At 43.4% G+C, this 25,654-nt stretch overlaps 1 protein-coding gene across 7 annotated transcripts; it reads right to left on the bottom strand.

Annotated features, from left to right (window-relative positions):
* Window positions 1–4,847: 4,847 nt before the first annotated feature.
* On the bottom strand, window positions 4,848–25,262 carry LOC130283819 (sulfotransferase 1B1-like). 7 transcript variants are annotated; one of them, XM_056533343.1, is made up of 8 exons: window positions 24,872–25,262; window positions 13,150–13,309; window positions 12,944–13,072; window positions 10,539–10,636; window positions 10,312–10,438; window positions 9,536–9,630; window positions 6,950–7,130; window positions 4,848–5,171 (listed from the first exon to the last, which is right to left on the bottom strand). In XM_056533343.1, exons 2-8 carry the CDS (start codon window positions 13,289–13,291, stop codon window positions 5,059–5,061), a joined length of 885 nt encoding a protein of 294 aa, XP_056389318.1. In that variant the 5' UTR covers window positions 13,292–13,309; window positions 24,872–25,262; the 3' UTR covers window positions 4,848–5,058. The 7 variants fall into 7 exon arrangements, with proteins under 7 accessions (XP_056389318.1, XP_056389316.1, XP_056389320.1 ...); XM_056533341.1 differs by lacking the exon at window positions 24,872–25,262 and adding an exon at window positions 22,101–22,173; XM_056533345.1 differs by lacking the exon at window positions 24,872–25,262 and adding an exon at window positions 21,209–21,414.
* Window positions 25,263–25,654: the final 392 nt, after the last annotated feature.

Raw genomic sequence — 25,654 nt, 5'->3', positions numbered from 1 at the left:
GTGCGTGTTATAAGGCGAATACACACCTATCGCGGCGGTCCCCGATACCCGCGGCTAATACAGGACATCACCAATTGCGGTGATGCCCTGTATTGACCCTTCAGTCGCGGCGATCAAAGCTGACCGTCGCGTCTGAAGCGTAAATAACACTAACCCGGCTGTTCAGTCGGGCTGTTCGGGACCACCGCGGTGACCCGAACAGCTTACAGGACACCGGAAGGGACCTTACCTGCCTCCTCTGTGTCTGCTCCGTGCCGGGATCCCCTGCATGCCCGGCGCTCTCCTTTGTCGTCATCACGCCGTCCCGTCATCCAATAGGAGCGGCGTGCGTAGCGACGTGATGGCGGCAACGGAGAGCGAGGATACCGGGCAGCAGAGACGTTCCGGAGCGACGGGGACACGTGACTATTACCTCCTATACCAGTGGTCTTCAACCTGCGGACCTCCAGATGTTGCAAAACTACAACTCCCAGCATGCCCGGACAGCCGTTGGCCATGCTGGGAGTTGTAGTTTTGCAACATCTGAAGGTCCGCAGGTTGAAGATCACTGTCCTATCCTTTACATTGTATTTGGTTCAGAATCTTTATTTTCTAGATTTTTATCCTATAAAATGAGGTGCGTCTTATATGACGAAAAATACGGTATTCAATGCCACTGCCCCGTGCCAATACCACTGTAACCAAATGATACGCGTGCTTGTGTTATGTAGCTGATATATATATTAGAGATGAGCGAACTTACAGTAAATTCGATTCGTCACCAACTTCTCAGCTCGGCGGTTGATGACTTTTCCTGCATAAATTAGTTCAGCTTTCCGGTGCTCCGGTGGGCTGGAAAAGGTGGATACAGTCCTAGGAAAGAGTCTCCTAGGACTGTATCCACCTTTTCCAGCTCACCGGAGCACCGGAAAGCTGAACTAATTTATGCAGGAAAAGTCATCAACTGCTGAGCCGAGAAGTTCGTGACGAATCGAATTTACTGTAAGTTCGCTCATCTCTAATATATATACAATTCCAATTTTCTGCTGATTTCACATATTGACCTTTTATTACTATGTTGTCGAAATGTAGTTGTGTAGGTTGATCCCAGTGCTCCTCTGTGCCCCATCCTTCACAGAAGCTCTATGTCCTGCTTAGGCCATGTTCACATCTGTGCTGGTCGCAGATTCGGTGGTTTGTGATGTAAACAGCAGCAGCACCTAGCAGACTCCTCTGACATAGTTCTGTCATGGTGTGTGCATTGTTTTGGTGGGAAGAATAGTGCTGCATGCTACATTTTTTTCTTTCCGTCAAATATGATGGTATCTGCAACTGAGCCATTAAAGGGGTATTCCAGGAAAAAACTTTCATATATATATATATATATATATATATATATATATATATATCTCAACTGGCTCCAGAAAGTTAAACAGATTTGTAAATTAATTCTATTTAAAAAATCTTAATCCTTTCAGTACTTATGAGCTTCTGAAGTTAAGGTTGTTCTTTTCTGTCTAAGTGCTCTCTGATGACACATGTCTCGGGAAACGCCCAGTTTAGAAGCAAATCCCCCATAGCAAACCTCTTCTAAACTGGGCGTTTCTCGAGACGTGTGTCATCAGAGAGCACTTAGACAGAAAAGAACAACCTAAACTTCAGAAGCTCATAAGTACTGAAAGGATTAAGATTTTTTAAATAGAATTAATTTACAAGTTTAACTTTCTGGAGCCAGTTGATATATATATAAAAAAAGTTTTCTCCTGGAATACCCCTTTAATCCTTTTGATTCTAAGGAACATTAAATATTTATTCTATTTTATTTAACCAACATGTTAAAGGAGCAAATCAATAAAATAAAAGTTACTGTGGCCCTACTTGTATTTTGGTGAATTATTTCATTGCACATTTTTTTTTTGCAGTTTTTTAAATTCAGTTGTGAAAATCCTGGCGAGAAAAAGGACGCATTCCCTGATGTTGAACTACAAGTCTCTTGTAATAATTACATAACAGCTTAAAAGGGGTACTCCGGCCCCAAGACATCTTATCCCCTATTCCAAAGGATAGGGGATAAGATGTCTGATCGCTGGGGTCCCGCTGCTGGGGACCCCCTCAATCTTTCATGCAGCACCCACTTGTAAGTACTGCAATAAGCTCTCAGTCTTATGCCTCCCGACCACGGGGACGGAGTATTGTGACATTGCGACTCCGCCCCATGTGATGTCACGCCCCACCCCCTCAATGCAAGTCTATGGGAGGGGGCGTGACTGCCGTCACGCCCCCTCCCATAGACTTGCATTGAGGGGGAGGGACGTGACATCACATGGGGGCGGAGTCGTCATGATACTCCATCCCCGTGGTCGGGAGGTATAAGACTGAGAGCCTCCAGCGCTTCTGGCAGTACTTACAGGTGGGTGCTGCATGCTGATTTGCGGGGGTCCCCAGTGGCGGGACCCCAGCGATCAGACATCTTATCCCCTATCCTTTGGAATAGGGGATAAAATGTCTTGGGGCCGGAGTATCCCTTTAAAAGGGTACTCCGCCCCTAGACATCTTATCCCCTATCCAAAGCATAGGGGATAAGATGTCAGATCGCCGGGGTCCCGCTGCTGGGGACCCCGGGGATCGCTGCTGCAGCACCCCGCTATCATTACTGCGCAGAGTGAGATCGCTCTGCACGTAATGACGGGCGATACAGGGGCCGGAGCATCGTTACGTCACGGCTCCGCCCCTCATGACGTCACGGCCTGCCCCCGTCAATACAAGTCTATGGGAGGGGGCGTGGTGGTCGTCACGCCCCCTGCCATAGACTTGCATTAAGGGGACTGCCGTGATGTCATGAGGGGCGGAGCCATGACATCACGCTGCTCCTACCCCTGTATCGCCCGTCATTACGCACAGAGCGAACTCACTCTGTGCTGTAATGATAGCGGGGTGCTGCAGCAGCGATCCCCGGGGTCCCCAGCAGCGGGACCCCAGCGATCTGACATCTTATCCCCTATGCTTTGGATAGGGGATAAGATGCTAGGGGTGGAGTACCCCTTTAAAAGCTACTTTTTTTTTTTTTTTTTTTTTTAAACAAACATTATAAACAAAGTCCTGGGTATTCTGGCTGCAGAAGGGATTTTCCCCCATAACCGTTTTCTAGTTCCTCGTTCTTTCAGAGACATTGGTATTTTTAGGTCAGTCACTGGTTCAGTGGGTTATATAACAGCATTATAGAAGCTGTGGTCTAATACAGAGGAGAAGACATTACATGTATGAACTCACAGAGCACGTATTGCTCCTCACACACCTATTGATCTCCGTATTTAGTCTGCGAAAGCTGGATTGGTTCTTTTGGTCATCAACCCATCTGATTTATTGATAATGGAAAGATCCTGCAGACATCACAATGTCTATTTCTTTAGTTCTTCCTCTTTGGTGATATCATTTCCAGCACTTTTCTCCATCCTCTCATTCACATCCAGTCATTACTTCCATGATATCAGCTCCGTATCCAAGGCAATTAGTTGAATCAATATGTCTCCTATTGATTTGTTATTCTACTTGGAGCTTTGGTGGTTGTGATTGGTTTATGATGTCTAAGCTTAAAGGGGTATTCCAGGAAAAAACTTTATTATATATATATATATATAAATCTCAACTGGCTCCAGAAAGTTAAACAGATTTGTAAATGACTTCTATTAAAAAATCTTAATCCTTTCAGTACTTATGAGCTTCTGAAGTTAAGGTTGTTCTTTTCTGTCTAAGTGCTCTCTGATGACACGTGTCTCGGGAAACGCCCAGTTTAGAAGAGGTTTGCTATGGGGATTTGCTTCTAAACTGGGCGGTTCCTGAGACACGTGTCATCAGAGAGCACTTAGACAGAAAAGAACAACCTTAACTTCAGAAGCTCATAAGTACTGGAAGGATGGAGATTTTTTAATAGAAGTAATTTACAAATCTGTTTAACTTTCTGGAGCCAGTTGATATATAAAAAAAAGTTTTTTCCTGGATAACCACTTTAAAGGAAAACTGACAGCTTTCTCCCCCCGCAGGTGTACTGGCTGGTAGTGTGGGGGACGCTGATCACTTTGATCCTTACTGTGCCCAGATCCTCCGTGCCGTTCGGCCTTAATCTTCTATTATCGGTATATTCAAATGAGGTGCTAACTGGCACTCTGATGTCAGAGCCAGGCAACAGCGCCGCCCAGCTCATCAATATTCCTCCCCTCCCTCCGCCTCTCCCTCTTCTCCCCACTCTGTAATGAAGAGAGAGGGGAGGAATATTGATGAGCTGGGCGGCGCTGTGGCCCGGCACTGACGTCAGTTATCACCTCATTTGAATATACCGATAATAGTAGATTAAGGCCGAACGGTGCGGTAGATCCGGGCACAGTAAGGATCAAACTGATCAGCGTCCCCCACACTACCAGCCAGTACCACTGGTTAGTGTGGGGGAAGTTTTCCTTTAAAGGGGTGCTCCGGTGGAAATAAAAAATAAATAAATAAACTGGTGTCAGAAAGTTAAACAGATTTGTAAATGACTTCTATTAAAAAATCTTAGTCCTTCCAGTACTTATCAGCTGCTGTATGCTCCACAGGAAGTTCTTTTTTTTTAAATTCATTTTCTGTCTGACCACAGTGCTCTCTGCTGACACCTCTGTCCATGCCAGGAACTGTCCAGAGCAGGATCAAATCCCCATAGCAAACCTCTCCTGCTCTGGACAGTTCCTGACATGGACAGAGGTGTCAGCAGAGAGCACTGTGGTCAGACTGGAAATAAATTAAAAAATAAAATAACTTCCTGTGAGACATACAGCAGCTGATAAGTACTGGAAGGATTAAGATTTTTTTTAATAGAAGTAATTTACAAATCTGTTTAACTTTCTTACACCAGTTAATTTAAAAATTATTTTTTTGCCAATTGAGTACCTCTTGTACTGGAGCTGCTCATCTTATGGGGTGTAACTCTTCTCCTCAGCACATAACATTACACTTTTGTTTGTTCGTTTTCCAGTCTGTCAATAGGTTTCTCTATAGATCTGCAGATATTTCCAGTGCTTATGTCGGTGTGTGCACTCTGCTTGCGTTACTTCAGACCTGGAAACGGAAGGATAGGTTGGTTCCGGATATTTCTTTCTGATAATACTCATCAAATTTTTCGTTCTGAGACACAGTGAAGTGATTTTTCCAATCCCCGCAGATTCCTGTGAAGAAAAAGAAAGAATCCTTAAAGGGGTATAGCAGTGTTACAAAATAATTCATAAATTACTGGGGCTGGTAAAACAAAAAAGTATATACTTACCGGCCCCCACAGCTCCCCTTGCAGCTCTTTCCTGTGCCCTATTTCTCTTCTGTTTTTCCTGCTTCAGAGAAATCTGTTCAGCCAGTTACTGTCCGAGACGGCACCTCTGTAGCCACTGATAGGTGAGAGCAGGACCTGCCTGCACAGCCAATCATCTAAGAAGCAGGCAGAAGGGAGGAGCAACAGGGGGTTTAAAGGAGCTGCAATGGGAGCTGCAGGGGATTATGGGCAGATGTAAGTATCATTTTTTTTCTTTTTCATACCTTTAAAGGGGTACTCCGGCCCCAAGACATCTTATTCCCTATCCAAAGGATAGGGAATAAGATGTCTGATCATGGGGGTCCTGCCGCTGGGGACCCCCACAATCTAGCATGCAGCACCCACCTGTAAGTACTGCCGGAAGTGCTGGAGGCTCTAAGTCTTATGCCTCCCGACCACGAGGACGGAGTATCGTGACGTCACGACTCCGCCCCCGTGTGACATCACGTCCCGCCCCCTCAATGCAAGTGTATGGGAGGAGGCGTGCCATCACGCCCTCTCCCATAGACTTACATTGAGGGGTGTGGCCATGGCATCATGAGTGTGCCGTGACGTCACGAGCCGCTGACACTGCACCCAATGCTCTATACCAGTGGTTCTGAACCTGGGTTTGATCAAACCCCAGGGGTTCGGTGAGTCAGTCCCGGGGGTTCAGTGAGTCAGTCCCGGGGGTTCAGTGAGTCAGTCCCGGGGGTTCGGCGGGGGAGGTCGCAACAGGACAGGTTGGGGAACGCTGCCATTGTTGCGAAAATGACATGAGTGGCACTTGCCAAGGTAAAGCCGCGCATTTCTGATCTGGTCTCTGAAAGACAACGGCAGAAGTCACTGATTTGCAGTAAATATTCATTATGTTTTTGTATGAAAATCCTGTTTTCATGGTTTTGTTCTCTGTTCTTAATGGTTTTGTTCATTTTGTGCACCTGTGTATAAATATATACTTATATATAAACCTCCTATGTTTTGAATTTGAAAAAATCCTATTTTATTTTTCCAATTAAGAGGGGTTCGGTGAATGCGCATAGGAAACTGGTGGGGTCCAGCCCCTCCAACAAGGTTAGGAACCACTGCTCTAAACGAACGCTGGGTGCAGCAGGGAGATTGCGGGGTTCCCAACAGCCGGACCCCACGATCAGACATCTTATCCCCCTATCCTTTGGATAGGGGATAAGATGTATTGGGGCCAGAGAACCCCTTTAAATGGGCACTGTCATGAAAACAAAATATTGATATGTTGTAGTACTTAAGTACTACAACATATCTCTAATATAGTTTAATTAAAAAAAGTGATGGTGGGAGCTACCCTTTAAGCCAAATAAAAAAAAACAACCCAAAGCTGCAGTACCACAAAGGACCACTAGAGGCTATATTAATTTGTGCATTCAGTACATTTAAATTACTTTGTAATACTTTGTAACAGCAAAATCCGGCTAAGTTCACATCTGCGTCGGAGGCTTCATTTAGGATCTTGCCAGGCCAATGAAACAAACTGGCTCCTAAAAACATAATTTTTTTTGTTCGCTTCCACCGCTCTTTATATATTTAATAGAAATCAGTTGTCAGATCTTATATATCTGAAATAATCAAAGCTACAGTAAATGACATTGCTATTATTCTTGTGGCAGCCAGGTGGCAGTGTTGTACCTTTCCTCATGAATGGAGACACTGACTGGTCCATAATGGAAGAGGAGATGGCAGTGTAGTTTGTATTAGGATTGTCTTTCATGGCCTTGAAGGAGGTGTGTAGACAAATGTTCTCCAGGACATCCTCTGGGAGATCTTTCTCCAAATACTTCATTACTTTACGGATCTCTCGCTTTGGGTCCTGAGTTTATAAAAGAGATGACAAATATTTACTTTTACTGACTAGGTGAAAGGGGTATTCCAGGAAAAAACTTAAAATATATATATATCTCAACTGGCTCCAGAAAGTTAAACAGATTTGTAAATTACTTCTATAAAAAAATCTTAATCCTTTCAGTACTTATGAGCTTCTGAAGTTAAGGTTGTTCTTTTCTGTCTAAGTCCTCTCTGATGACACCTGTCTGGGGAACCGCCCAGTTTAGAAGAGGTTTGCTATGGGGATTTGCTTCTAAACTGGGCGTTTCCCCGAGACTCGTGTCATCAGAGAGCACATAGACAGAAAAGAACAACCTTAACTTCAGAAGCTCATAAGTACTGAAAGGATTAAGATTTTTTAATAGAAGTAATTTACAAATCTGTTTAACTTTCTGGAGCCAGTTTATTTATATATATATATATATATATATATATATATATATATATATATATATATATAGTTTTTTCCTGGATAACCCCTTTAAGCAGGATGTTAACATTTCCCTTGCTTTTAAATTTTTTTTTTGATTTGTCAAGAGTTTTGATCGGTCGAGGTCTCAGTGCTGAGACCCACACTGATCGTTAGAATTAGAGATGAGCGAACTTACAGTAAATTCGATTTGTCACGAACTTCTCGGCTCGGCAGTTGATGACTTATCCTGCATAAATTAGTTCAGCTTTCAGGTGCTCCGGTGGGCTGGAAAAGGTGGATACAGTCCTAGGAAAGAGTCTCCTAGGACTGTATACACCTTTTCCAGCCCACGGGAGCACCGGAAAGCTGAACTAATTTATGCAGGATAAGTCATCAACTGCCGAGCCGAGAAGTTCGTGACAAATCGAATTTACTGTAAGTTCGCTCATCTCTAGTTAGAATGAGTGGGAAGAAGTAGCTTCACTTCTGGGCTCCTATATCAGTTGTCTTCAACCTGCGGACCTCCAGATGTTGCAAAACTACAACTCCCAGCATGCCCGGACAGCCGTTGGCTGTCCGGGCATGCTGGGAATTGTAGTTTTGCAACATCTGGAGATCCGCAGGTTGGAGACCACTGCTCTATATGAGCCAAGAAATTAATGAATGGGGAGACCCCCCTCCCCCCCAAACCAAAGTCTTGATAATTTTTTTAGGACAGGGACACTAATACTAACACTTTAGATGTAAGATTCCTCAGGCGGAAAACCAAGATGCTCGTTGCGATGCTAAAGAACTACTGGAGGTTCAGTGATATGACCAATTGCCACCATCATTTCGCCCTTTTTTTCGAGAAAGGAAAAATAGGGAACACCACTCAGGGCTGAGACAGGGGACAGCCAGGAACGGGAGCTAGCATTGGGAATCCAGGACACCTCATAACTATAGACCCTAGTGATCCCATGGGGCCTAGGGCACCAAAATACCTTGTCCCGGTTGTGGTGTCCCGGTCCCGTATCTAATCCGGTACCTGTATGTTGTTGGGTCCCCATAGCCAGAGTCCCTAGGACGTGGGGAGCCCTGTGGTATAGTCTGCCCCTAGTCTCCTCTATTACAGCTCAAATAGGATAGAATAGAGTTAACTATATGTAAATAGAGAGTTAATTACCTGTTTCCATAAGCGTTGCAGGACCTGCGGGTCATGTGACTGGGTGAACTCTATGGTATTTGGCTTCAGGACCTTTGGAGGCCCTGCTACGTCATCAATCCCATTACACCATGTAATGGTGAATGGCAGATGTTCGGACCAATCAGATTCGCCCCCTGCCCATATAAGGGAGCGGCGGCCATCTTCTCGCTCTCTTGTTCCTGGCTGCCAGTCAAGCAGCATCGCTCTTGTTCCTGCGCCACCAAAGGAGAAGCACCTGTACCGCAGCTGTCGCAGCGAGTTAGGCCCGAGCCTTGCGGCAACGGCCGGATCTATCCAGATCTTGAGTGTAGCTATCCCAAACACTCTGCAGCATCACCGGACCTAATAACTCCCCTAAATCCGGACGGATCTGCAAATCTCTCTCTAAATTCAAAGACTGTTTACTAATTCAAGGTCCGCAACCACTGCCAGTCACTAAGCAACCTAAGGACTGTCTGTATGAGACTATTACTGTGCTGTGGATTTTGCAAGTGTTTCAGTAAAGTTGTTCAAGTTCAATCTCTTTGTGGACCTTCAGTCATTTCCTGCACCTATCGTTCCTGGGTAGGGCGGCGATAGGCCGGAACATTAATTGAGCATAATAGCCCTCAGCCTGGCATCACGAACTCTCGGGTTAAACATTAACCCCTCATATACCGTTACCATACCACCACTACCATACACCCCCCAAGGGCTACCACACGGTCCTTTATTCATTACCAAGTAGAATAGTAGAATACTTTGTTGTCTACCTGACGAAGCCCTCTAGAAATACCAAACGGAGAACGCTTACTTCCAACATATCTTCATAGAACATGTAAAGGATATTTCTTTCTTTTTTTCGGGCCCAAAATTCTTTGACATGAGCACCCCATGGCCCAAATCCCACTAGGACAAACAACAAAAAAATATTTGAATGACTAATCCATACAGTAAAAAAAATAATAGAGAGAGATACTGTATAAGGCTGGGTTCACACCACGTTTTTCAAATACGGTAACCGTATACGGTTTTCTGCAAAAAAAACGTATACGACTGTATCCGAAACCGTATGCATAGAGAATGCATTGTAAACCATATTCCAAATGTTGTGTACGGTTGCATCCGTTTTGCCTCGGATACGGTTTTGCCGATTTTTCAACCGTAGGCAAAAAAAGCTGTCGACCACGTTTTTGCCTCCGGTTGGAAAACCGTATGCGAAACCGTATGCGGTTCTTTTAACATTGTTGTCTATGAGAACCGTACACAGAATTTCAGAATACGGTTGCACACGGTTTTTCTAATCCGTTTTTGGAGTTGACACATGCGCAGATTGGAATTTCAATAGAACAATAGTAACTTTATTAAATTGCTGGAAAACTAATTCCAACAAAATAGCAAAACTGTTGGCAAAAACTGATGCAAACGGATAGAACCGTACGGGGAAAAACGTATACGTTTTAATTTGGAGTCATACGGTTGTATAAGGTTGCATACGGTTTTTGCCATACGTTTTTTAGCGGAAAGCCGTATACGGTAACCTTATTTGAAAAACGTGGTGTGAACCCAGCCTAAGTTGTGAACACTTACTGTTGCCTTGAATGAATTTATCGACATATCCCCCCCAGGTTCCAGGCTCTGGATGTAGTTGGTTCATCTTATCGAAGTGATAAAAGGACACGGCCACGTCTTTTGGGTTTCTTGCTACATAGATAATCTGATAGAGACTGAAATCAGCTAACAATTCAAAATGGACTATACCAAAATGATTACATGGGGGGGGTCACTGAATAGCAGAGAATAATGAACAGTAATACCTTACAGTTCTTTTCCCAGAATGACTTGGGAAAGAGAGATACAGGTAGATGGGTTTTCACCACTCTTGGAGAAGGAAGAGAATCTAAGAGCTCGGACCCTGAAAGAGAAGGAGATATTCTTATTTACTACATGTTCTGCAAACATTCCGGCTCCATGAGAAGTCATTGTACATTGTATGGGAAAAAGAGGAGGCAAAGCAATACATTGTCAGTAGAGGGGAATAGTATTGTATATGTATTGTATATAGGAGCAGTATTATAGTAGTTATATTCTTGTATATAGGGGCAGTATTATAGTGGTTATATTCATGTATATAGGAGGCAGTATTATAGTAGTTATATTCTTGTACATAGGAGCAGTATTATAGTAGTTATATTCTTGTATATAGGAGCAGTATTATAGTAGGTATATTCTTGTATATAGGAGCACTATTATAGTAGTTATATTCTTGTATATAGGAGGCAGTATTATAGTAGTTATATTCTTGTATATAGGAGCAGTATTATAGTAGTTATATTCTTGTATATAGGAGGCAGTATTATAGTAGTTATATTCTTGTATATAGGAGCAGTATTATAGTAGTTATATTCTTGTATATAGGAGCAGTATTATAGTAGGTATATTCTTGTATATAGGAGCAGTATTATAGTAGGTATATTCTTGTATATAGGGTGCAGTATTATAGTAGTTATATCCTTGTACATAGGGAGCAGTATTATAGTAGTTATATTCTTGTATATAGGAGCAGTATTATAGTAGTTATATTCTTGTATATAGGAGCAGTATTATAGTAGTTATATTCTTGTATATAGGAGGCAGTATTATAGTAGTTATATTCTTGTATATAGGGGCAGTATTATAGTAGTTATATTCTTGTATATAGAAGCAGTATTATAGTAGTTATATTCTTGTATATAGGAGCAGAATTATAGTAGTTATATTCTTGTATATAGGAGCAGTATTATAGTAGTTATATTCTTGTATATAGGGGGCAGTATTATATTAGTTATATTATTGTATATAGGAGCAGTATTATAGTAGTTATATTCTTGTATATAGGAGCAGTATTATAGTAGGTATATTCTTGTATATAGGAGCAGTATTATAGTAGTTATATTCTTGTATATAGGAGGCAGTATTATAGTAGTTATATTCTTGTATATAGGAGCAGTATTATAGTAGATATATTCTTGTATATAGGAGCAGTATTATAGTAGATATATTCTTGTACATAGGAGGCAGTATTATAGTAGTTATATTCTTGTATATAGGGGCAGTATTATAGTAGTTATAGTCTTGTATATAGGAGCAGTATTATAGTAGTTATCTTCTTGTATATAGGAGCAGTATTATAGTAGTTATATTCTTGTATATAGGAGCAGTATTATAGTAGTTATATTCTTGTATATAGGAGCAGTATTATAGTAGTTATATTCTCGTATATAGGAGCAGTATTATAGTAGTTATATTCTTGTATATAGGAGCAGTATTATAGTAGTTATATTCTTGTATATAGGAGCAGTATTATAGTAGTTATATTCTTGTATATAGGAGCAGTATTATAGTAGTTATATTCTTGCATATAGGAGCAGTATTATAGTAGTTATATTCTTGTATATAGGGGCAGTATTATAGTAGTTATATTCTTGCATATAGGAGCAGTATTATAGTAGTTATATTCTTGTATTTAGGAGCAGTATTATAGTAGTTATATTCTTGTATATAGGAGCAGTATTATAGTAGTTATATTCTTGTATATAGGAGCAGTATTATAGTAGTTATATTCTTGTATATAGGAGGCAGTATTATAGTAGTTATATTCTTGTATATAGGAGCAGTATTATAGTAGTTATATTCTTGCATATAGGAGCAGTATTATAGTAGATATATTCTTGTATATAGGAGGCAGTATTATAGTAGTTATATTCTTGTATATAGGTGCAGTATTATAGTAGTTATATTCTTGTATATAGGAGCAGTATTATAGTAGTTATATTCTTGTATATAGGAGGCAGTATTATAGTAGTTATATTCTTGTATATAGGGGCAGTATTATAGTAGTTACATTCTTGTATAAAGGAGCAGTATTATAGTAGTTATATTCTTGTATATAGGAGCAGTATTATAGCAGTTCTATTCTTGTACATAGGGGGCAGTGTTCTTGTACCGGATACATTATTATAGTAGTTATATTATTGTATATGGGTGGCAGTAATATGGTAGTTCTATTCTTGTACATAGGGGGCAGTAGTATAGTTATGTCCTTGTACGTAGAGATCAGACCGCAGCAATGTAACGTATATAACCCAGTGGATTCTTTCTCCTTTAGTAGTCTGTGGAATACAACATAAACTATCAGTATGAATATGACTGACAGGAATTAAGGGAATTTTTTTGGACATACCTGGGGGCACCGCACCAGGCACCCAAAACTCCAACATTGGAACCTTGTTGAAGATGACGTCTCTCTGGCTCTTCTCTATGTCCCCGTCATTCAGGATGACATCAACAATCTCACTCATCCATGTTGTACCTTGAAGAGACAACCAAATAATCTAAAATCTTTTTCGCTATCAAACTTCTTTACAATACAAGGAACGTAAGGCTGACCTGATTTGGGGTATGTGGCAATGATAATATCCTCTTCTCTCGCCTGGAAATTATCAATCCTGTCCCAGTTTGGGGAACAAGCACAGATCATCGGGACTCCACGGATCTTAACCCAATCTTTCCGAATAAACTCGGATTCCATCTTGTGAAATGTGATTTGCTGCGGTAATAACAGGACATAAAAAAAGAGAGAATAAACCTTCTATTTAAGCTATGTCCAACCTTCTATCCACATCCCTCTAGACCAGTGGTCTTCAACCTGCGGACCTCCAGATGTTGCAAAACTACAACTCCCAGCATGCCCGGACAGCCGAAGTCTGTCCGGGCATGCTGGGAGTTGTAGTTTTGCAACATCTGGAGGTCCGCAGGTTGACAGGTAAAGAGACAGGTAAAGAGTACAGAACATGTAAAGAGTACAGAACAGGTAAAGAGTACAGAACATGTAATACCTCCCTGTATTGTAGGGGGCGCTACCAGACACCAGTCAGTACATACACTTCAGTGATACAGGTAAAGAGTACAGAACATGTAATACCTCCCTGTACTGTAGGGGGCGCTACCAGACACCAGTCAGTGCATACACTTCAGTAATACAGGTAAAGAGTACAGAACATGTAATACCTCCCTGTATTGTAGGGGGCGCTACCAGACACCAGTCAGTGCATACACTTCAATAATACAGGTAAAGAGTACAGAACATGTAATACCTCCCTGTACTGTAGGGGGCGTTACCAGACACCAGTCAGTGCATACACTTCAATAATACAGGTAAAGAGTACAGAACATGTAATACCTCCCTGTACTGTAGGGGGCGCTACCAGACACCAGTCAGTGCATACACTTCAGTAATACAGGTAAAGAGTACAGAACATGTAATACCTCCCTGTATTGTAGGGGGCGCTACCAGACACCAGTCAGTGCATACACTTCAATAATACAGGTAAAGAGTACAGAACATGTAATACCTCCCTGTACTGTAGGGGGCGCTACCAGACAACACTGCTCTAGACTATGTCTATACTACAACAGTGCACCAGTCTTTTACATATTGTGCCCAGCAGTAGAGATGAGCGAACTTACAGTAAATTCGATTCGTCATGAACTTCTCGGCTCGGCAGTTGATGACTTATCCTGCATAAATGAGTTCAGCTTTCCGGTGCTCCCGTGGGCTGGAAAAGGTGGATACAGTCCTAGGAGACTCTTTCCTAGGACTGTATCCACCTTTTCCAGCCCACCGGAGCACCGGAAAGCTGAACTCATTTATGCAGGAAAAGTCATCAACTGCCGAGCCGAGAAGTTCATGACGAATTGAATTTACTGTAAGTTCGCTCATCTCTACCCAGCAGCTTTCACCAGCATTTACAATGTCGCTTACCAGTCTACGGTCTCTACAGAATCCTCAATTAGTGTTCTCAGCACATTGTATTCATTCCGTTCTGGGAACGCTGGGTATTCCGGCCATTGAGATTTAAAAAAAAAAGCCACCTCCTTCTCTGCACCTCCCTCCCTTTCAGGCGATTAACTGTTTAAGTATTTGCAATATGGCACGTTGGATGCAGAAAGCTTTTAATGGATACATCATTTAAAGCCAACAACATATTTGCTTTTAGTGAAACTTTTGTTAAGTGTTTATGACAGGTTAGGCTAAGTTTATAAAAAGGAAAAGGTTTGTGATCCAGCGTAAAGGTGCAGTAATAAAAGCTTTTACTAAATGTTTAAGGTGGGGGAAGGGTGGGAAACGACACTATGTGAACTACAGTGGTCCCTCAAGTTACAATATTACTTGGGTCCGGGACGACCATTGTATGTTGAAACCATTGTATGTTGAGACCAGAACTCTATGGAAACCTGGTAATTGGTTCTGAAGCCTCCAAAATGTCATCCAGAAATAGGAAAAAAAGTGAGGATTAAAGAAAATAAGTAGATAACTAATATAGATAAAGCAAATCCTTACATATAAAAGTAAGAAAGATCTGCTGGGAGCTGTAATCACGGTCTATGTCAGTGTTTCCCAACCAGGGTGCCTCCAGCTGTTGCAAAACTACAACTCCTAGCATGCCCGGACAGCCAAAGGCTGTCCGGGCATGCTGGGAGTTGTAGTTTTGCAACAGCTGGAGGCACCCTGGTTGGGAAACACTGGTCTATGTAGAGGACAGGAGCTTCTTCAGGGTCCTGTACAGAACATGTAATGTCCTAAAAAAAGTAACATGGAGCCGCCCTCACCTGGTGTCCAAAGGAGCAGCTAACCCTGGTACAGGTAAAGAGTACAGAACATGTAATACCTCCCTGTACTGTAGGGGGCGCTACCATACACCAGTCAGTGCATACACTTCAGTAATACAGGTAAAGAGTACAGAATATGTAATACCTCCCTGTACTGTAGGGGGCGCTACCAGACACCAGTCAGTGCATACACTTCAGTAATACAGGTAAAGAGTAGTACAGAACATGTAATACCTCCCTGTACTGTAGGGGGCGCTACCAGACACCAGTCAGTGCATACACTTCAGTAATACAGGTAAAGAGTACAGAACATGTAATACCTCCCTGTACTGTAGGGGGCGCTACCAGACACCAGTCAGTGCATACACTTCAGTAATACAGGTAAAGAGTAGTACAGAACATGTAATACCTCCCTGTACTGTAGGGGGCGCTACCAGACACCAGTCAGTGCATACACTTCAGTAATACAGGTAAAGAGTACAGAACATGTAATACCTCCCTGTACTGTAGGGGGCGCTACCAGACACCAGTCAGTGCATACACTTCAGTAATACAGGTAAAGTGTACAGAACATGTAATACCTTCCTGTACTGTAGGGGGCGCTACCAGACACCAGTCAGTGCATACACTTCAGTAATACAGGTAAAGTGTACAGAACATGTAATACCTCCCTGTACTGTAGGGGGCGCTACCAGACACCAGTCAGTGCATACACTTCAGTAATACAGGTAAATAGTACAGAACATGTAATACCTCCCTGTACTGTAGGGGGCACTACCAGACACCAGTCAGTGCATACACTTCAGTAATACAGGTAAAGAGTACAGAACATGTAATACCTCCCTGTACTGTAAGGGGTGCTACCAGACACCAGTCAGTGCATACACTTCAGTAATACAGGTAAAGAGTACAGAACATGTAATACCTCCCTGTATTGTAGGGGGCGCTACCAGACACCAGTCAGTGCATACACTTCAATAATACAGGTAAAGAGTACAGAACATGTAATACCTCCCTGTACTGTAGGAGGCGCTACCAGACACCAATCAGTGCATACACTTCAGTAGTACAGGTAAAGAGTACAGAACATGTAATACCTCCCAGTATTGTAGGGGGCGCTACCAGACACCAGTCAGTACATACACTTCAGTGATACAGGTAAAGAGTACAGAACATGTAATACCTCCCTGTACTGTAGGGGGCGCTACCAGACATCAGTCAGTGCATACACTTCAGTAATACAGGTAAAGAGTACAGAACATGTAATACCTCCCTGTATTGTAGGGGGCGCTACCAGACACCAGTCAGTGCATACACTTCAATAATACAGGTAAACAGTACAGAACATGTTATACCTCCCTGTACTGTAGGGGGCGCTACCAGACACCAGTCAGTACATACACTTCAGTGATACAGGTAAAGAGTACAGAACATGTAATACCTCCCTGTACTGTAGGGGGCGCTACCAGACACCAGTCAGTGCATACACTTCAGTAATACAGGTAAAGAATAGTACAAAATATATTACCTCCCTGTACTGTAGGGGGCGCTACCAGACATCAGTCAGTGCATACACTTCAGTAATACAGGTAAAGAGTACAGAATATGTAATACCTCCCTGTACTGTAGGGGGCGCTACCGGACACCAGTCAGTACATACACTTCAGTAATACAGGTAAAGAGTACAGAACATGTAATACCTCCTTGTACTGTAGGGGAGCTACCAGACACCAGTCAGTGCATACACTTCAGTAATACAGGTAAAGAGTACAGAACATGTAATACCTCCCTGTACTGTAGGAGGCGCTACCAGACACCAGTCAGTGCATACACTTCAGTAATACAGGTAAAGAGTACAGAACATGTAATACCTCCCTGTACTGTAGGGGGCGCTACCAGACACCAGTCAGTGCATACACTTCAGTAATACAGGTAAAGAGTACAGAACATGTAATACCTCCCTGTACTGTAGGGGGCGCTACCAGACACCAGTCAGTGCATACACTTCAGTAATACAGGTAAAGTGTACAGAACATGTAATACCTCCCTGTACTGTAGGGGGCGCTACCAGACACCAGTCAGTGCATACACTTCAGTAATACAGGTAAATAGTACAGAACATGTAATACCTCCCTGTACTGTAGGGGGCACTACCAGACACCAGTCAGTGCATACACTTCAGTAATACAGGTAAAGAGTACAGAACATGTAAAACCTCCCTGTACTGTAAGGGGTGCTACCAGACACCAGTCAGTGCATACACTTCAGTAATACAGGTAAAGAGTACAGAACATGTAATACCTCCCTGTATTGTAGGGGGCGCTACCAGACACCAGTCAGTGCATACACTTCAATAATACAGGTAAAGAGTACAGAACATGTAATACCTCCCTGTACTGTAGGAGGCGCTACCAGACACCAATCAGTGCATACACTTCAGTAATACAGGTAAAGAGTACAGAATATGTAATACCTCCCTGTACTGTAGGGGGCGCTACCGGACACCAGTCAGTACATACACTTCAGTAATACAGGTAAAGAGTACAGAACATGTAATACCTCCTTGTACTGTAGGGGGAGCTACCAGACACCAGTCAGTGCATACACTTCAGTAATACAGGTAAAGAGTACAGAACATGTAATACCTCCCTGTACTGTAGGGGGGCGCTACCAGACACCAGTTAGTACATACACTTCAGTAATACAGGTAAAGAGTACAGAACATGTAATGCCTTCCTGTACTGTAGGGGGCGCTACCAGACACCAGTCAGTGCATACACTTCAGTAATACAGGTAAAGAGTACAGAACATGTAATACCTCCCTGTACTGTAGGGGGCGCTACCGGACACCAGTCAGTACATACACTTCAGTAATACAGGTAAAGAGTACAGAACATGTAATATCTCCTTGTACTGTAGGGGGAGCTACCAGACACCAGTCAGTGCATACACTTCAGTAATACAGGTAAAGAGTACAGAACATGTAATACCTCCCTGTACTGTAGGGGGCGCTACCAGACACCAGTCAGTACATACACTTCAGTGATACAGGTAAAGAGTACAGAACATGTAATACCTCCCTTTACTGTAGTGGGCGCTACCAGACATCAGTCAGTGCATACACTTAAGTAATACAGATAAAGAGTACAGAACATGTAATACCTCCCTGTACTGTAGGGGGCGCTACCGGACACCAGTCAGTACATACACTTCAGTAATACAGGTAAAGAGTACAGAACATGTAATACCTCCCTGTACTGTAGGGGGCGCTACCGGACACCAGTCAGTACATACACTTCAGTAATACAGGTAAAGAGTACAGAACATGTAATGCCTCCCTGTACTGTAGGGGGCGCTACCAGACACCAGTCAGTGCATACACTTCAGTAATACAGGTAAACAGTACAGAACATGTAATACCTCCCTGTACTGTAGGGGGCGCTACCAGACACCAGTCAGTGCATGCACTTCAGTGATACAGGTAAAGAGTACAGAACATGTAATACCTCCCTGTACTGTAGGGGGCGCTACCAAACACCAGTCAGTGCATATACTTCAGTAATACAGGTATAGGATACAGAACATGTAATACCTCCCTGTACTATAGGGGGCACTACCAGACACCAGTCAGTGCATACACTTCAGTAATACAGGTAAAGAGTACAGAACATGTAATACCTCCCTGTACTGTAGGGGGCACTACCAGACACCAGTCAGTGCATACAGTTCAGTAATACAAGTAAAGAGTACAGAACATGTAATACCTCCCTGTATTGTAGGGGGCGCTACCAAACACCAGTCAGTGCATACACTTCTGTAATACAGGTAAAGAATAGTACAGAATATGTTACACCTCCCTGTACTGTAGGGGGCGCTACCAGACATCAGTCAGTGCATACACTTCAGTAATACAGGTAAAGAGTACAGAACATGTAATACCTCCCTGTACTGTAGGGGGCGCTACTAGACACCAGTCAGTGCATGCACTTCAGTAATACAGGTAAAGAGTTCAGAACATGTAATACCTCCCTGTACTGTAGGAGGCGCTACCAGACACCAGTCAGTGCATGCACTTCAGTAATACAGGTAAAGAGTACAGAACATGTAATACCTCCCTGTACTGTAGGGTGCGCTATCAGACTCCAGTCAGTGCATACACTTCAGTAATACAGGTAAAGAGTAGTACAGAACATGTAATACCTGCCTGTTCTGTAGGAGGCGCTACCAGACATCAGTCAGTATATACACTTCAGTAATACAGGTAAAGAGTACAGAACATGTAATACCTCCCTGTACTGTAGGGGTCGCTACCAGACATCAGTCAGTATATACACTTCAGTAATACAGGTAAAGAGTACAGAACATGTAATACCTCCCTGTACTGTAGGGGGTTCTACCAGACACCAGTCAGTGCATACACTTCAGTAATACAGGTAAAGAGTACAGAACATGTAATACCTCCCTGTACTGTAGGGGGCGCTACCAGACACCAGTCAGTCCATACACTTCAGTAATACAGGTAAAGAGAACAGAACACGTCATACCTCCCTGTACTGTAGGTGGCGCTACCAGACACCAGTCAGTGCATACACTTCAGTAATACAGGTAAAGAGTACAGAACTCGTAATACCTCCCTGTACTGTAGGGGGCGCTACTAGACACCAGTCAGTGCATACACTTCAGTAATACAGGTAAAGAGTACAGAACATGTAATACCTCCCTGTACTGTAGGGGGCGCTACCAGACACCAGTCAGTGCATGCACTTTAGGAATACAGGGGTTTTACCAGTGAAATGTCCATTCTGATTGGTCGGTTCTTCCAGCCTTTGACACCTTTCGCAGATTCCATAGCATTGTATGTTGTGTCTGGTTTCAAGTTACAATGGTCCAGAAAAGACCAGAAAGACTATTGTATGTTGAAACTATTGTATGCTGAGGGATCACCGTACACTTGAGTCACAATATTTAAAAGCTGAACATAAACATAGGCCAGATACTTGAAGAAGTAACGAATACAAAGCAACTATGAACCTGACACATGACAATATTTAATGATAGAACAAAGGTCTTCAAGAGCAAATGATGCTATACTGAAGGCAACGAAGCGACATACACTTTTAGAGAGGGACAAAATGATGTGAACATATACTTGATATCAAACATACAATAAGGAAATAAATACAAAAAGAGGCATTTTACATTGTGCAAAAATAGGGACAACTTTTTGGCAGGTTCCATTTGATACCTTCATTGCAGTTTCTGTGAACAATACTGGACAAAATAGTGCAGCATGTTGGACACCACGACAGAAACTCAACGTATCCCATTGAAGTCGCTGGGGTCCACTGGGCAATTTTCATATATGACAGGTAACAGATTGATATGAATCTTTTTCCCCCTGTTTGTAGTTCTTATTATTGGGCAGAGATTTATTTACATAGTTTACATAAGAGGAACACGTTTGTTACCTTCTAGTGAGTTCTCAAATATAGAGACCTCTAACCTGCTTAGGCCTGAATTTATACAAGTTTAGGGGAGGTATAGGACTTATAAATCTTTTTCAGAACTGGAAATAACTTAGTAGTGTAGAAAACCCTTAGGTACAGAGGGTCTGTTCCAAAGGTCCCAGGGACAGAACCGTGTGTATGATTAGGGACAGTATAGAAGACCCTAGTATAAAGGAACAGGCTCCTCATCCAAGGGTAGATTCTCCACAACTGTCTCCACTAAGAGAGAACCCAAAGGTAAGTTCACAAGTTCTGGTTCTTTCCTTCTTGAAAGGTTATTACCACAGACCGTTGGGTCTTAAATGTAATACAGAATAGTCTGTCCCTACCTCTAGAAAGATTTACCTTTCAGGTCTGACGGTTAGATCTTAATGTTCTGACTGAAGTTTTACTAACAGGGATGAGTTCGGCAGCAAATCCTCCACAAAAAAGGTTGAAAAGGCGTCTGTGTTTCTGGTTATAAAGCTGGGTGGGTCAGTAAGACCGGTCCTCAATTTAAAACCTCTCAACAGGTTTTGTAAATAAACGTGCTGGAACGTCACATGCCAGAAATTACTCAGCAATTGGTCTTGATACAAATGGACAACAAAAAAACAATTCAATATGTAAACAAGATGGGAAGCACAAGGTCAAGAAACTTTCCCCCCCCCAAGGTACTGGAATTTTTGGCATGGGCTTTAGACCACAGAATAGACTTAGGAGCACAGTATGTTCCAGGCCACACAAATGAAAAAGTGGAAGCCCTGTTCTGTCTCAACAGAAGTTAATATTGTCGATGCCGACGCTCACAGTCCAACAGTTTTCAAGGATCTCTCAAGCATTTGGCCCAAGAACGATTTGTTTGCCTCAAAAAGTCGCTGAGGGGCCTGATGATACACCATTGTGCGTGAAACGGCTGCTGTCACCAACCTGGAGTAGTGCTCCTAACTTCCACTTTCCCCTCCCCATGCTCCCGCTGTTTTTTTGTTTATTACTATGGAATAAAGTCCTGTATAGTGAGTGCTCCATGCTTCTTTCTATTGTTGTCAATATTGACTGTATTGTGGTGTCCCGTCCCGCATCTGATGCGGTACCTATGTAGTTGTGGGTCCCCATGGCCAGAGTCCCTAGGACTTAGGGAGCCCTGTAGTATAGTTTGCCCCTATTACAACTCAGGTATCCTAAAGTTCTATAAGGTTAATGTAAATAGAGATAAATAAATGTACATAAATAGTTCATTACCTGTTTCCATGGCATTGCAGGGCCTACGGGTCATGTGATGCGTTCCAAGCCTCGCTCTGGATGCGTTCCAGGCCTCACTTTGATTCCTAGCCTCGCTTTGAGTTTAGTGTGTGCATAGGACCTGTGACATAATCACTCCCATCTCCCCATGTAATGGTGAATGGCAGTCGTTCGGACCAATCAGATTCGCCCCACCCCCTGCCCATATAAGGGAGCGGCGGCCATCTTTTCGCTCTCTTGTTCCTGCGCCTCTGAGGAAGAAGCACCTGTATAGCAGCTGTCGCAGCGATTTATTCCTGAGCCTTGCGGCAACGGCCGGATGATTCCTAAAATAGAGTGTATCAATTCCCAAACACTCTGCAGCATCACCGGACCTAAATACTCCCCTAAATCCGGACGGATCTGCAAATCACATCCCAAATTCAGAGACTGTTTGTTAAATTCAAGGTCCGCAACTACCGCCAGTCACTAGGCAACCAAAAGACTGTTTGTATGAGATTGTCACTGTGCTCTGGTGATTGCAAGAACTTCAGTAAAAGTTATCCAAGTTCCAGTTTAAATCTCTTTGTGGACCTTCAGTTATTTTATGCACCTATCGTTTCTGGGAAGGGCGGCGATAGGCCGGAACACTGATTCAGCATAATAGCCCTCAGCCTGGCGTCACGAACTCTAGGGTTAACATTAACCCCTCACATACCAGAACCATACCACCACTACCATACACCCCCCCAAGGGCTACCACAGTATCTATTACGAGCAGCGCCCCTGGGGATAGAATACGGACTGTCTCTGATTATCAGTACGTTGTAACATGGATGTATAGTGTGGACGGTGCCAGGCGTTACTTACTGTATATACCTATTGATTGATCTTCTAAAATGTTCTCTTTACTCTGTTTTCAAGTTTGTAATAGAATACAGGCATCATGTGAAGTGGATCAGGGAGGACAACAATATACAGTAGTTGGTTTGTACTGATATCTGCTTTCCTATTGTTCTGGGATTTTCTTTCCAAATAGCTTTCATGGGGAAATAAGAAGGTTTCTATGTACTTGTCCATGGCAGGTTCGGCAGATCATGATTACAACTGAATGATCACATTTTCAGGAGAGATCAGAGCTGGGACAAGAGTCCATTAACAATGTCTATTTCATCATGTTCTTGTTGCTGTGAGAGCAGTGATCCTCAGACATTCATCTCTGCTGCTTTTCGGGGGGCTTCGTTCCAGTTCCACTGATTCTGACACCTGCTGAGAATTGGGGTCAGGTTCCCCAGAGGGTGGGTCTAAATACCTTTGTGTCACCTTTCCTGATATGCTGTTTCTTGGAATGTGTTTGACGTTTTTCTATGTTTTTTATGTTTCTGTCACTTAAAGAGTTACTCCGCCCCTAGACATCTTATCCCTTATCCAAAGGATAGGGGATAAGATGTCAGATCATGTGGGTCCCGCTGCTGGGGACCCCTGGGATCTCGGCTGCAGTACCCACCTGTACGGCTTCCGGCAACGCTGGAGGCTTCGGATCCTGACCACAATGGCAGAAGAGCGTGATGTCACGACTCCGCCCCGTGTGACGTTACACCCCGCCCCCTCAATGCAAGTCTATGGGAGGTCCGTCACGCCCCCTCCCATAGACTTGCATTGAGGAGGCGGGGCGTGATGTCACGCTCTTCCGCCATTGTGGTCAGGATCCGAAGCCTCCAGCGTTGCCGGAAGCCGTACAGGTGGGTGCTGCAGCCGAGATCCCAGGGGTCCCCAGCAGCGGGACCCACATGATCTGACATCTTATCCCCTATCCTTTGGATAGGGGATGAGATGTCTAGGGGCGGAGTACCCCTTTAACTGAAAATATCATTACAAATAGATTCAGGAGGTTTTATTACTTATTATTGAGGAATCATTGCTATATGGGGTATTATAAATGGGGATTGTGTGTGTCAAGATTGGAGGGGGAGTAATTTAGATGTTCATATTAAATAGCGCAGCAGACTACACTGGTCCATACAGCAAAAAAAAAACTAAAAAACATTAAAAAAAAGATATATCAAAGTACTCCCGCCACATGCACCGACCGCGAGCGCATTGTTCCCTTGTCCCCGGCTGCTGGCGGGGCTTGGGATTCGCAACACAGGACTCGCTCGCATGCGAATCCCAGCCCATCACTCACCTCTCTCCCCTGCTGCCTCTGCTGTGTCTCAGCTCAAAAATTTTAAGGGCCAGTGGCCCACATTTATCATTGTGGTGTAAGTGAAGCATTTTTTTACACCTTTTTTGTATGCTGTAATGTGTAGGAGCACCAAATTTATTAAATGGTCGCAGAGCATTTGATAAATGTTGTGCAAGTCCCATTTTCTGAAATTTCTATCTTCACATACACCAAAAAGCTACACCATGTCTGGGCTGGTGTAGTTTTAGAGACTATTCAGTGGCTTTGCGCCTTTTTTTTGATCCTTTTTACAAAAAGGCGCAATGATAAATCCCTTCCATATCATGTGTATTGCCAAAATCAGTGGATTACAACTCAAAATCTGCAGAAATGTGTAAACAAAAAGGGGCAAAAAAAGGCGCAAAAACCCCTGCTTGCTCCTTTTTTGCCCCTTTTTTAGACACAAAAAACAGTCTAAAGACAATGATAAATGTGGGCCAGTACGCCCCTAATTATTGTGTACACCTGACACCAGTCTATAAAGTCCATGCACCTCCCACACTTCCCTGTCGGATCTTTAGTGCCCCTAGCCTGAGATTAAGGGACCCTTATAGCCTGTTAGCCTTACCCGTGTATCCAGACCTTCCGCTACGTTATTAGACTCTGCACCTTTGCCGTCTGCCTTGACCTTCTGCTACCTTTGACGACGCTACTGCCTTATCCTTCGATACCTCGCCTAGCCCAGCTACCTGTGTGGTCGAGCCATGTCAGGAGAGCGACCTGGGTGTCGCCTGCCGCAGCAAGCCCATCCTGCCTTGCGGCGGGCTCTGGTGAAGACCAGCGGCACCTTAGACTCCGCTCCTCGATACGGTCCGAGCCATCAGCCACACAGGTTAGAGGATCCACATCCAGCTTCGTTACAGCAAGATCCGGCCATGGATCCCACTGGGGTTCCTCCGCCTGATAGTCTGGATCTCGCTTCCATCATGGCGCTCCAGTCACAGCAGTTGGCCCAGCAGTAACAGCTGTTGAGCCAGTTATCCGCCATGATGCAGCAGTTGCTAACTGCTCAGCAACAACCGCCACAACCACAGCCTCCTTCTGCTCCGGTTTCATGACTCAGTGCTCCATGCACATTGAACTCATGGCAGATCAGTTCCCTACGGAACGAACAAAGGTGGCCTTCATCCTCAGTCTTTTAACTGGCCTGGGCAACTCCGCTTTCGGATCGTAGTGATGCTCTCACTACCAATTTCCAGGCGTTTCTGATGGAATTTCAGGATGTCTTCAAAGAACCTGCTCGAGCTTCCTTCAATGAGACGGCATTGCTGAGTCTTACTCAGGGCAACTCCTCTATGGGCGAGTATGCCATTCAGTTTCGTACCCTGGCATCGGAGTTAGAATGGAATGA

This window comes from Hyla sarda, chromosome 8 (assembly GCF_029499605.1).
Source record: "Hyla sarda isolate aHylSar1 chromosome 8, aHylSar1.hap1, whole genome shotgun sequence".
In the NCBI taxonomy this organism is placed as follows: Eukaryota; Metazoa; Chordata; class Amphibia; order Anura; family Hylidae; genus Hyla; species Hyla sarda.
Note: the sequence above shows the minus strand (reverse complement) of the source record. Positions and strands in the feature narration are given on the sequence as shown.